This window comes from Carcharodon carcharias, chromosome 22, assembly GCF_017639515.1.
Source record: "Carcharodon carcharias isolate sCarCar2 chromosome 22, sCarCar2.pri, whole genome shotgun sequence".
Lineage (NCBI taxonomy): Eukaryota > Metazoa > Chordata > Chondrichthyes > Lamniformes > Lamnidae > Carcharodon > Carcharodon carcharias.
In genome coordinates this window covers 59,956,633-59,970,118 of record NC_054488.1, presented here as the reverse complement: position 1 = coordinate 59,970,118, position 13,486 = coordinate 59,956,633, and the positions used below count along the sequence as shown (strand labels likewise).

Below are 13,486 nucleotides of genomic sequence, written 5' to 3'. Positions count from 1 at the left end.
ATGTTCCGGGAAAGGAGGTGCTCAGTTCTGAGGTACCTAATGAGGACGCTGCAGATGATGGACTCAGGCAGGTACAGAGCTGAAAGCCAGAGCGAGGAAGGAAATGCTGAAGGAAGAGAGATTAAAAAGGATACAGCAATTGAGGGTATTGCTGTAATGAGTTAGCAGGCTGTTTGGAAAATGGGTATCCTACCCAAGAGTGATACAGCTCAGTGCAAAGTATTCCAAATCTTAAACCAAAAGAAAAGACTTGGATTTGTGTAGCACCTATCATGTCCCAAAGCACTTTACAGCCAATGAATTACTTTTTCAGGGAAATATCTGTCCCAATGTAAGAAACGTGGCAGCCAACTTGCATTCAATAACTTCTCACCAAAATAAATGACCAGACCATCTATTAGGTGTTTTGAGGGATAAACATTGGCCCAAAACTGAGTGTCAGACTAGGAGACCAGAATACTGTTATCTGAGGTAGTAAGAGATGCTTTTGTATCCTCTGCACCAAACAACTGAGATTGGGAACGTTCAGTTGCACAATTTTGGGAAGATACTAATCAGAAGCTAGTTGGTTCCTGAGTTGGGAGGTGCACAGGATGGGGTAGGTAGCAGGGAGACAGGGAAAAAGTTTCCACTTCTGGCCTCTCCACATGCCAGAGGCCTGGAACTGTCAGCTTGACTCCTTCCCTTCCCTTAGCTATGGAGATTAGCCGGGTTGGGGGAATGCTTGTCCACTGATGCACTGAAGAGTTTTCTGGATTCATTAACATTTTTATGCACAATTCTAATTTCTCAGATGGACGACAAAGATAGTCCTGCCACTAAAGGCACAGAACCAGCAGGCACAGAATCTGTTCCATGACATTGACCCATCGTTGCTGCTTTTTCTGCACAGGCTTCGTTCCATTACAATCATTAACAAGGTGAGCTGTATGATCCCACCACGAAACTTAATGGTGAATGTAAATTTGGGACTGAAGATAGCTCTGAAGATAGAGGCAATTCCTTTGTCTTATTCAGTTGAGGTTCTCAGGAAAAGTTTTAAAGAGGAGCTTGGTGCAGGTGAAGGTTTGTTGTGGGTGTTTTTTTTGGGTTCAGTCACATTTTCACTCTCTTAGGCAGTCTGAGCACCTTCCACTTATGTGAATTGACTTGCATGGTATAAATCCTCAAAAGCAAGTGAAATAACACTTCAGAGAGAAACGTGCAAACAATACGGGAACATTAGGAGTGGATGGAGGTCATTCAGCCCTGCAAGTATGTCCAAACATGTTGGCTGATCTGTAAACTCCATTTATTTGCCTTTGCTCCATATCCTTTGATACTCTTGCTTCATTTAAAAAAAACTATTGATTTCAATCTCGAAAGCTCCCATTCTCACAGCATCCACAGACTTTGGTTGGGAGAAAATTTCAGATTCCATTTTCTGTAACATCTTTCAAGATCTCCAGATTTCCCGAAGCCATTACAGACAATGAAGTCATTTTGAAGTGTAGCCTCGGTTCTGTTAAATGGCGGACCATGTTTTCAAATCCTGCCGTGGTCTTACCCCTCTCTAACTTCCTCCAGTCAAAAAAATGTTCACTACCTCCCCCAGCCTCACACATACCCCCTCTAACCACCCCACTATTGGCAGATGTATCTTAACTACTTCGGCCCTGCACTTTGTAATTCCTCCCTGAGCCTCTCAGCTTTTCTACCTTCAGCTCCTGAAAACCTACCTCTTTGACTGAGCTTTTGGTCAGCTTTGTATTTATTTTTCTTTGACTTCACCTCAGTGAAGCGCCTTGAGATAGTTTTCTGAATTTAGGGCACTATTTCTCTGCACGTTCTTGTAGTTGCAGCCACAGTGGACCTTGAACCTTCTCCCACCGCTGATAATAAGGGACAAATGGCAGCATTTGTTTCCAAGCAGGAATACATTTCAACACCATGTGCCCCCCATGCAATAAAGAACCATTGGGCACACAAGATTTGTTTTGTTGGCTCTGTTTAACCTGTCTGTAAACTGACAAACCAGCAATAAAACTTCTTCCTTGGAACCAGTGAAGTGAACGTGGTTCGGAAGCCTGCACTTTCCCAGCCTTTACAAACTGATTTATAAAGAGGGTGGTTCTGCTCTGACATAGGACTGTCTACAAAACCACTTCAATTATTTCAACGCTATACTATTGCTTAATTTACTTCCTGTTTGTTTAGTACAAGGAAGTGATTTTAGAGAAAGACTTGTCATTTGGATGGGTGAGCAGTGATTTCAAAATAATCTCAGAGGCAGCTTGCATGACCAGTCAAAGTAAAATCCTGTTGAAAGTGGGCTTGATTGCCTTTTTTCTGCAGGTCCTGCCTCTTCTCTGTTGCAGGGCCTCACGTGTTGAAACCTTTTAGTTATTGTGACTGATCAGGTTCTGTTAGCGGTTGCACAGCACACACCCTTCAGTTTGTTTGGTCATGGCTGAATAGGTCATGTGGTGATGATTTGGCCTAATTATGTTTGGAGTCATGGTGCAATTTCAAAGCTGACTCCTGTTGAAAGTTTTTCTCGAGGTTCTTTTCCCTTGGAGTTTGCAATGATGAGAAATTGTATATTGTGTATCTGGAAGGGCTCGTTTTGTGTTAATGATACTTACTGTACATGTTAATATTGCAAAAATTAAGAAGTGTTTACAGCCCTTGGGTGAAAGATACTGAATGTGATTCTAATTAAAACAAACTTTCTTTGCGATGCTCCACCTGGTGGTCATATTTTTGTGGTCATTGTTTTGAGAATTGAGCAGTACTTCCAGCCACTGCTTACGATTCAACTTATTGATTTAAAACTGATGTTTCATCTTTGCCTTTTTCGAAATTCTTTTTGTGTCATTTAAGCCTCAGTTTGCTGAATAATGAGCATATTAAACCATCCTTACCTTGTACACAAACAGAAAATCAGTACTTTATACAGCTGCCCACTCGATATAAGAACATAAGAAATAGGAGCAGGAGTAGGCCATTCAGCCCCTCCAAGCCTACTCCACCAGTCAATAAGAATATGGCTGATCTGATCGTAGCTTCAGTTGCACTACCCTGCCTGTTCCTCATAACCCTTGACACCCATAATAGTTCAAGAATCTGTCTATCATAGCCTTGAACATGTTCTCAGCCTCCACTGCTCACTGGGTTAGAGAATTCTAAAGACTCACAGCCCTCTGAGAGAAGAAATTTCTCCTCATCTCCATTTTAAATGGGCAACCCTTTTATTCTGAAACCTTGTCCTCAGTTCTAGATATCCTCCACATGGGAACATCCCCTTAGAAACTTGTGTTTCAATAAAATCTCCCCTCATTCCTTGAAACTGCTGAGAGTATAGGCCCAACCTCTTCAACTGTTCCTCATAAGACCGCCATTTCATTTCAGGAAGCAACCTAGTGAACCTTCTCTGAACTGCCTCCAATGCATGTATATTCATCCTTAAATAAAGAGACCAAAACTGTATGTAGCACTCTGGGTGCGGTCTCACCAATGCCCTGTACGGGTGTAGTAAGTATCCTCACTTTTATACACCATCCCCTTTGCAATAAAGGTCAACTTTCCATTCGTCATCTTAATTATTTACTGCGCTGTTTTGTTTCACACACACCCAGATCCCTCTGTACCACCGCATCCCATAGTCTCTTTATTTAAATCATATTCTACGTTTCTATTCTTCCTCACAAGGTGGATAACCTCACATTTTCCCACCTTATATTCCTCTACCAACTTTTTGCCCATTCACTTAACTCAACCATATCCCTCTGCAGACTCTGTGCCCACCTCACTATTTGTTTTCCCACCTATCTCAGGAAATTTAGCTCCACCAAAGCATTAATATTGGTCATTAATAGTTGAGGCTCAAACACTGATCCCTGCAGCACCCCACTAGTTACAGTTTGCCTACCTGAAAATGACCCATCAATCCTGACTCTTTCCTGTTAGCTAGCCAATTCTGTACCCATACATTAATGTACTAACCCCCAACACCATGAGCTTTAAAATGTCTTTTAGAAATCCAAGTTCTCAACATCTACTGGTTCCCCTTTGCCCACTCTGCTTGTTACATCCTCAAAGAACCCTAATACATTTGTCAAACATGATTCCCCTTTCATAGAACCATGCTGAATCTGCGTGATTTGTATTATGATTTTCTAAATGTCCTGTTATTACTTCCTTAACAATAGATTTCAACACATTCTCAGAGACAGATGTTAGGCTAACTGACCTATAGCTTCCTGTTTTCTGTCTCCCTCTTGAACAAAGTGTTACATTTGTGGTTTTCCAATCTGCTGGGACCTCTCCAGATTCTAAAGAATTTGGAACCAATGTATCCTTTATCTCTGCAGCTGCTTTGTTTGAGGATGCAGTCCATCAGATCCGAGGGGCTTGTCAGCCTTTAATGCCATTAGTTTGCTGAGTACTTTTTCTCCAGTGATAATTGTTTCAATTCCTCCTCCCTTTTGTGGTTTGATATCTTGCTATACATGGGATGCCTTTAGTGTCTTCTGCCATGAAGCGATAGAAAATATTTGTTCAAAGTCTCTGCCTTTTCCTTGTTTCTCATTAGTAATTCCCCGGTCTCAGCCTCTAAGGGACCAATGTCTACTTTAGCTTCTCTCTACTTGTAGAAGCTCACACTGTCTATTTTTATTTCTTGCTCATTTACTCTCATAATCTGTTTTTTTTTTGTTAGTTGTCACTTGCTGATTTCTATAGCTTTCCCAATCTTCTGGCCTGCCACTAATCTTTGCAGCATTATATGTCTTTTCTTTCAATTTGATAGAACCTTAATGGAATAACAAGTTCTATTGATACACAAGGAAAATGATCAGGCTTTTAACATCGACCTTGTTGAAAAAAAAAAGTTGTTTTTTAAAAATAAAAACCATCTTTCCTAAACAGGTAAAAGGCCAGGATTTCATGGTGACTCGTCAAGATCTCAATAATAACATACTGGAGGTGAAACACAAGGATGGAGCTGACCATTGGCTGGTGATCAAGAAAACCCTTAATGCAAGAAAGGTAAGTTATTCTCAGTAATCCTGCGCAAGCTGCCCTGTCACTTGTACACGGGGAGAGCTGTTTATAAAGAATTGACCCTCTTCATGGTGAGGATTACACTCACCATGTAACAATATTTCCCTGCATTTTATTGAGGTGGGGTACAGTCCCCACCACTTAGATGGCCCATACTTATCACAGGTAGCCATACATATCTGGAAAATGGCCCAAACTGTTCCCCATTACCACGAAAGTCATTTAGAAAGGTGCTGTTTATAACATTTAAGCGTACCAATGATTTTAGGCAGTCCAATCAGTTGTTATCCATTTAAAAAGCTCTGATTTTAGCCAAGACCAGAAGGGTGGAATTTTACGAGCCTATTTCAGTGGGGCAGAGCCGTAAACTAGCGCACCTTAAAAAACTCAATTGACTTTGGTGGGACTCTAAAATTCGGCCTAAGGTCTTAAGCTGTTTCTATCAGCTGTTTGGACCAGACTAAAGTGTTATTAGCCTGATGTTGAGATTCTGTTAACAATTAACAGAGGCAGTTGTCTCGTGGAGATTTCCTGATTTTAAAAAATGTGTTGGCTTCTTAGCCTTTTGGTTTGACTGACCTGCGTCTTCAGATCTCAGTTTTGTTGCCTGGGGACACTGAGCTGGGGGCCAGGCTTTTCCCCCACTGGGAAGAGGGGAGGACGTTGGAGGTTTGGTAACAGACCATCCAGCCAACTAAGGTCAAAACTGGGAAGCACCTGAATTTTGCAAACTATGGCTTCTAGAGTAATGGAGCCTGCTTCAAGCTTAGAAACACAAAACTGCAGAAGCAGAGTGTGCTGCTCACAGAATCCTTTGAATGAAGCAATTTTAAAGTAAGACGTATGGTTTTTTGAACTGAATTCTGTACGTTTGTAGATTAAAGACGATGTGGAATTCACCGAGTTAGCTCTTGCCTTCAAACTTAACGCTTTAAAGAAGAGCTTGGGTTTGAGATGCCTTCCAGAGAAACAGCCTGTGTTTGCCTTTTTGCCAGTGAGGAGTTTTGGCTTTCGCTTCATAATACAAGGTATCTGGTTTGTTTCTTTTTTAGTTTTAACGCTGCTACAAGGTTTATGTGCCAAAGTTGTCCTAGTTCTCATGAAGTGTGCAGTAATGTGGCAGAGAATTATAGAACAAATTCACTGATGTTGCACTCAAAGGGAGCGCAAGATGTGGAAAAATCTTTAGTGCTGCAGCCCTGTTTCTGATCTTCGTCCCTTTCGGACTCAGCTCCTTGTCAGGAATGAAGGTTCGGTGAATTTTGCCCATACGTCAAGTCTTGAATTGGCTCATACGAATCTTTATTTGAATTCTACCATAGGACTATTTTACAGGAAGAGTAGAGCATAATCCTGTAATCTGTCTCCAGGGAACACAGTCGAGAAGTCCAGACAGGTTGCAGTGGACTTTCCACTTTGGCTTGTAAAAACCAATTAATTTTTTGCACATGAAATCCTTTTCACGTTTTGGGGATGCCCTGAAGTGATTTACAACCAGTGAATCACTTTTGAGATACCATCACTGTCACAATCTGTTTTGGTAGAGAGGAACTTTAGCCTTAGGAATTCCTTGCTGCTTTCCGAATATGTTGTGAGATCTTCTATATGCAGCTGCTCAGTTTAACATCTCATCAAAAGTTGGAGTCTTTGATAATGCAGTACTCCTGCAGTAGTGCACTGAAGCCCCAGCCTAGACTGTGTTCAGGTCTTAAGAGTGAGACCTGAACCCATGATCTGACTCTGTTCTACCCACTGAGCCAATCTTTTCCTGGTGGTGAAGTAGGAAACAGCAGCAGAAAAGAGAAGAGAACAAACCATTTGCTCCTGGGGTCAATCGATTCCAGTATGGGATCTTTTTCTCTTCTGTACAAAGTAAATGATTCAATGCGCAGATTTCATATGTTAATTGTAACTGTATTGATAAGACCTTTAAGAGTCATTTATAATTGTCAGTTTTCCAATATTGCAAAGAAACCTCTCGAAAGAGTAATCATTTTGGATAATCAAAGTCTGCAAAGAGCTGTAATTTCCCCGGAACCAAGGACCTTCAAAAATTCATCATAAATCACTGATTCCTTAAACAACTCCACGAGCATCCGTTTTTTTCTTATCCTGAATCCATGTATCTGGACCAAAACCGTTTTTACATGCTAAGCACAAAATCCTTATTATTCCAAATTAGACTTGGGAGTTTGTCCAGTTTTTGTTTAAAGTGTCAAGGGCAGGGGGGAGTTTAATTTAAGCATCCCTGATTTCTCCTCTCACCACCCGTCCGTAAACGGAAAGGTGTTTTGACTTTTATTTCCCCCTTTATAAGCGGTGGTGTATTTTCCGATTTCGATTAATAACTCTGCAACAAACTCAAGATAGGGGAAAATCAGAGGGTTCGTTTATTTTACACACACTCGAAACACGGGGAGAGGATTCGCAATGTCTCCCTGTTTTTTTGAGTTGCTACAGTAAAAAGGGGGTACCAAAAAGAAAGGGGTCCAGAGCAGAGACCACAGAGAAAATAAGAATTGTTGTTTCACCTGAGTCCAGAATCAAAAGTGCAATTGTGTGTGCCTTCACAGAGGTCAGCAGGCTGAAACTGAGGCTGGATAATCCACTTTTCCAGTAGAGGTCACTTCCACGATGAAATGGGGGAGAATTTTCTCCATGTCTGTCGCGCGCAGTCAGCTTGTGCCGCCATTTTACGGTGGGTGGGCCAATTAAGGCCCACCCAGCGTAACGCGCACCTGGAAGCACTGAGCGGGGTCCCTGTGCGGGGTGGGGAGGGAGAGTCATGGCCTGCGAGGAACGCAGAAATCTACCTGAGGCAAGGAGCTGTCTCAGAGATCACTTTGGTTATGAAGAATTGAAATAAAGAAAATTATTCAGACATGTCGTCGTCCCCCCCCCACCCTCAATGTGACAGTGTCACATGAGCTGGGACGTGTCAATGAATTTCAATAAAAATTTTTATTAGCTTTCAAAACCCTTCATGAAACCTCATTCCCGCCCGTGGATGAGGTTTCATGAGAAATGCGAAGGCCGCCTGGGCTCTTCACCTGCCCCCCCGCCAGCCTTAAGGTTGGACGGGCAGCTCGGACAATCAGCTTAATTAGATTATTAGCGGCCTCACTAGACCTTTGCCAGCTTGGCGGGCACACAGCCGACTCTGGTGTGCGCCCGCCAAACTGGAGATTGGAACGAAGCGCACTGACATCGGGACACACGCCCGACGTCACCGCACATCGTTTTACACATCAGCGAGCGAGGCCCGGCCCCCACACGCCAACCAGAAGATTCAGGCCGTGGGCACACACAGGCAAAGTAGTCTTGTAGCCACTGATACAGAGGCTCAGGGCTTCCAGTAGAAACAGTGTAGATGGGGCCAGGCTTTCACCTGGACCGAGCCCTTGTTCTGCGCTGCTAAAATATATTTAATAACAATATGGGGTGAGACCTTAGCCCCTTGACAAAAGCTAACGTGTGTAGAGGCGAACATTGCAAGTAGCTCCACACTGTTCTCCAAAGTGGAGAAATCCAAACCACTCCATTAAGTGTTGGAGGTGGAGTTATTTCTCGATTGCTTTCAGGCACTCTGGCCTGCCATGTGCCCAGCAAGTTAGCTGTAGTGTGATGTGGGGGTCTAGTGTTAGTGAGGAGAGAAAATAAGCAACCAGTGGTTTCAGACTGGAGAAGTGTAGTGTGACTAGCTCTTCCAGATTTCTTTTGCTTGGAATTGTAAGTGTTTTTTTTTCATTTCTGTTTTTTGCAATGGACGATTAAGTTTAATTCAGCGCCTTCTTTTCTCTCGCTTCACATCAGGTGACTTTGATATCCCTTCCTCTCGTGAAGATATTGACCGTGACAGTCCATGGAATCAGTGGCTACGTTCCGAAATCCCACAGTTGTTTCTGAAAGCGATGGAGACGTTCAATGTAATTCCACAGTTCTTTTCTTTTCAAGTAAAGTAGTATTGACACCTTAAAAAGTTGCTGAAATTGGGAATCAGCCATGTAGCTGTTAAAAGAAAGCTACTAAGTTAGAATCAAACCAAAATTGATGCTGGACTCTGCCACCTATAAGTGCAGTATCGGCCTAGTTTTTGCATTTCTAAAAGCCACTGTAGAGTGAAAAGAAATCTTGTATTTATATTTCACTCGTCATAATTCTAAGGCTTTGAAAGTTATTCCTAACCAATGATGTTTTCTTTGGAAGTTGGCAGTGTGCAGGTTCGCAGCCAGGAGGTAATAACCAGATAATCTTGTTTTAGTGATGTTGGTTGAGGGATAAATATTGGCCAGGAGACTGGGAGAGCTTCCCTGCTTTTCTTCAAAACATTGCCATGGGAACTTTTCTCATTCGTCCATCCATCCACCCAGGAGTGTGCAGACTGGACCTCGGTTTATATTCCCCTCTGAAAGACAGCATTTTCGACAGCGCAGCACTCCCTCGATACTGCGCGGAAGTATCAATCTGTGATTTGTGCTCAAGCTTCCAGGGTGTTGCTGGCCCATTGACCCCGTGACTCAAAGGCGTGAGTCCTATCGATTAGTCAGACTGTCCGTAATTCGACACTAAACGGATATAACCAATAGTAGCCACAAGGATGGCTGATATGGGGGAAAAAATCTTACCCTGGTTTAGTACAACTGAAGGCAGTAGCGGACTAGAAAAGACTTTTACCTGATGTGGGAGCAATTAGTATTGATACTGGTCACCAAGAAGGGCGATGCAATCCATTTCGCCAAGACTCTCGTCTCATCTGGATTAGCCCAGGTGTCACAAGCCCCCTTTAATTAAACCAAGGTAGAAATGCGTTTACTTTTTAAAGAAATAGCAATTTTTGTATCTCTCTTGGCACCTTTAGTCCCAAAGTACTTCACAGACAATGAATTGTTTTTGGGTTGTTTTGCAGGGATGTTTAAAAAATAATTCACAGCAAATAGTTTGGATTTTGTGTGCAGTGTTAAGGGGGTTAAAAGGAAAATCAGAATGTGCAGCATTTAAAGAGGAAGCAAGGAGGGGGTTTCTGGTAAAGAATGATTTGACCTAACCTGTGTGATTCTAGAAGTGTTTATGGATCTGTCCTTGAGCTACAGGGAAGATGAATATAAGATTTGTTCATGTATTTTTTTGAAATGGCTGATATTTTATTGGTTTGTGTTTATTTAAGTATGTTGTATAAATATTTGCAGCAAGGTTTTTTTTTACTTTTATTGGTTCTAGTATGGTTACTAGTGCTTTTTTTTAATATTCTAAACAGAATCACCCAAGTTTCAAAGGACTAGAAGGGCTATGCCATTTTCTGCAGTTTATTCCATTACCAGACGAGATCTTGGATTTCTTCCAACCTGTTGCTGGGCAGATTATTCAGCTCCTTAAAGCAAAAACTTGTTTACCTACAATGGAGGATAGAGGTGGGACAACATTTTCATGCAGATATTCTGTCTGTTCGTTGCACTAACACCTTATTAATGTGTAAAAAATAGACGACTCACAATGGAGCCAGTGTGATTTAATCATTTTTTAAAAATTAATTTGTACAAAAGATCCTTGTGGACTGACTGAAATGGATTAGAAGTGTAACTTAGTGGCATATTTGGAATAAATACACTCGATTGAAAGGTGAAAAAATTCTGCCACAGGAATGTTGCTTTCTAGAAAATCTTTCTTGCTTGAATGATTGGTTTTGGGGCTGATGGAGTCCCAGTAATTTTATATCCTGCAAGGCAGACAAAGGTGCCCAGTTCATAGTGCACTCTGAAGATAACAAAAACAGCCTCTCACTTTTTTTCCCTTTCCCTTTCCCTCCTCCCTCATTTTCACTCTCTTTCTCCTGTCCTGGAAATCTGGAATATGGGGAAAAAATATAATTCTTACAGGTAACCTGGATTCCACTGTTGGTCTCTGATTAAACTAATCCATTTCCTGTTGATTAATGCTGTTAATGAAGGCAGTGCATTGCTGCAGAATACCAGTCTGCAGAATACCAGTCCCACTATAGTGGCGTCTCTTTGTGCTTTGGCCAAAGGTAGGAGAGGGGACAATCATGTTGCCTGTGAGGAGCCAGATGGTAAAACTGAGATGGATTCCCACAGCTTTGATGGCAGGTTACAAAACTCCCGCTGGTAAACTTGTGCAAGAAATTGCACGACAAATATTACACGGTTTGGGGAGCCATTCTTTGTAGTTAAATTAATCTTGTCTCGTTTCTTTTGTTGTTGCAGATGGCAGGACTGAATACAGATTACCCTCCCAGACTGCTATAACACATGACAAGTTGGTACAAGAAGTAATCACCCCAGAGCTACTCCACAAACATCTGAATCTGGCTTACCTGAGCCCAGTGCTTCAGTCTGCACTCAACCCTGCCCTGGTTTCTGCACTGGGTGTACATAAACTCAACAGCACCGATATTATTGCAATCACCAAAGCCATTGCCAAGGAGGTCATAGAGACCAATGCTGTACTCGACGGTACTAATCTTATCCTTTTTATTTAGCTGAGGTGGCTATTTACAGGTTATCCAAGTAGTTGCATTTCCAAGGCAACAGAATGCCAGACCATGTTGCAGTTTCAACTAGCAAACCACAAGAGTGGGGGGAAATTATTGTCATTTCCAAGTTGCTTTCAGTTTGCCAAGAAGAAGCATTTGAGGATAGTCCAGTCTCCAACAGGACCGAGTATATTAAAAAAAAAGCACTCAGTGGAAGAGTCACCCCCCCCCTCCCGCCAGTGCCTTTACACTTTACACACTTCCCCATAACCTTGGCTGAGGTTTGGTAACCAGTCAGCTGAAGGTGTACGACTGGGGGTTGGGGTTGGGGAGTTCAGCCAGTCCCTTCGCTTCTCGAAGAAAATAAATAAATGTAGAATCTTTATCATCTTTGATGATCTTGGGTGGGCTGAAGTTTTGTGTCACTGGCTTGAGAGAATCCCATTATTGTCCACAAACAGTATGACAGCACTACAGCATTACGACTCGTAGAAGCTAATGTTTGTAACAGCAGATGTCGTTTTGTTTTCAATACTTGGACACAAGGATGGTCACTGTCACCTTGACTGGGATTTTTTATACCTGTGGTTACTGTGTTTCATTAGCTGTTGTTTTCACACACTTGCTCCCCGGGTCTAATCAAACATCATGTCCTGTATCCTTGTCTCATTATGAAGAGCCAAGACCCATAGTGCAGGCCACTGCCAAGTTTGGAAGATCAGGGTGTAAGGTTAGAGAAATCTAAATGTGCTTAGCTGATGGCTAACTATTTTTGAGGATAAAGGGGTTTAATCGGGAGACCTAAGGAGCTCCCCAGTTTCAAAGTTCCCTGAAATACAAATTGGAAGAATTTGGGGGTATCTCAAAAGGTTGGCATTAGCCTCTTCTGTGGTTAGGGTTGAAGCAGGAGTTTTTTTGAGTGATGGTATTGTTGGGGGGTAGGGTGGGGGAGTTAAGAACCTTGAGTCATCAATTTTACTTCAGTATTTTAATAAAGTTTTTAAAATTGTTTCCTGATCAGATGATTACATGAAGAAGATTGCGAAACTACTGGTCTGTAACTATCGCAGCTTTGACCAAGAATATGGAGATTCACATCAACTCCTAGAAGATTTGAGATCTGTTCCAATCATTCCCCTTGCAGATGGAAGCATGGTGTCCCTGAAAGATCAGGCCGTATTTTTCCCCCTTTACGATGAAGAGAATGAGCAGTTTGTAAACCCTATGAAAGGTGGAGGATGATTTGCATTGTTCTTAATTACAGGTCAAATGCAGTGACATAGCCTAGTGCAATAACCAGTGTAGATGTTTCAGAGAACTATGTTGTAATTAGGGATTACTCCATCGCTGTCGGCAATTTCTGCCTGGAAGTGTGATGGGGGCAGGTTCAATTGAGGCATTCAAGAGGGCATTAGATGATTATTTGAATATAAACAATGTGCAAGGGGACAGGGGAAAAAAAACAGGAGAATTGCGCTAAGTCATGATGCTCATTTGGAGAGACTGTGCAGACACGATGGGCCGAATGGCCTCCTGTGCTGTAACAATTCTGTGATTTCCCTGTTCCCTTTTCTCCTTTGAGAGGTAATCTCTCCCCAGCAGCCTGTGCCTGTTAACTGCTCAATGCAGGGTACACAAGAGCAGCTGAGGGCTCATTCTGATTCTTCTCCCTTTCCTGCTAAACCTTGCACGCTACTTGAAAGTGTCTGGTAGATGCAGCTCATGTTCTACTAGCCGGCAGTGCACCTGCCCATTAATGTCCTTGTTATCAGGTCAGTAGTGGGTTTGCCTATCCTCTGAGAAAAATGGCCACAGTGTAGCTTGGGATCAACCCGGTCAGTGGCTGTAAGCTTTCTGAGACACGCCTTCCCCTTGTGTCAAAGCGGTTGCTTCTGATCTGAAGGTTGACTGGTACTTTTGTTTCACCCGGTGATACAGTGTTATCGTAGTAACAGT

At 42.4% G+C, this 13,486-nt stretch overlaps 1 protein-coding gene across 1 annotated transcript in view; it reads left to right on the top strand.

Annotated features, from left to right (window-relative positions):
• The window catches only part of wu:fj29h11 (protein NO VEIN), a 104,056-nt gene that overhangs the window by 61,275 nt on the left and 29,295 nt on the right, over positions 1-13,486 (top strand). Inside the window, exons 24-30 of the mRNA XM_041216852.1 lie at positions 794-920; positions 4,909-5,028; positions 5,921-6,071; positions 8,857-8,969; positions 10,298-10,451; positions 11,262-11,510; positions 12,552-12,761. Of these exons, the coding sequence (XP_041072786.1) occupies positions 794-920; positions 4,909-5,028; positions 5,921-6,071; positions 8,857-8,969; positions 10,298-10,451; positions 11,262-11,510; positions 12,552-12,761 (1,124 nt within the window). The remainder of the gene's footprint in view (positions 1-793; positions 921-4,908; positions 5,029-5,920; positions 6,072-8,856; positions 8,970-10,297; positions 10,452-11,261; positions 11,511-12,551; positions 12,762-13,486) is intronic.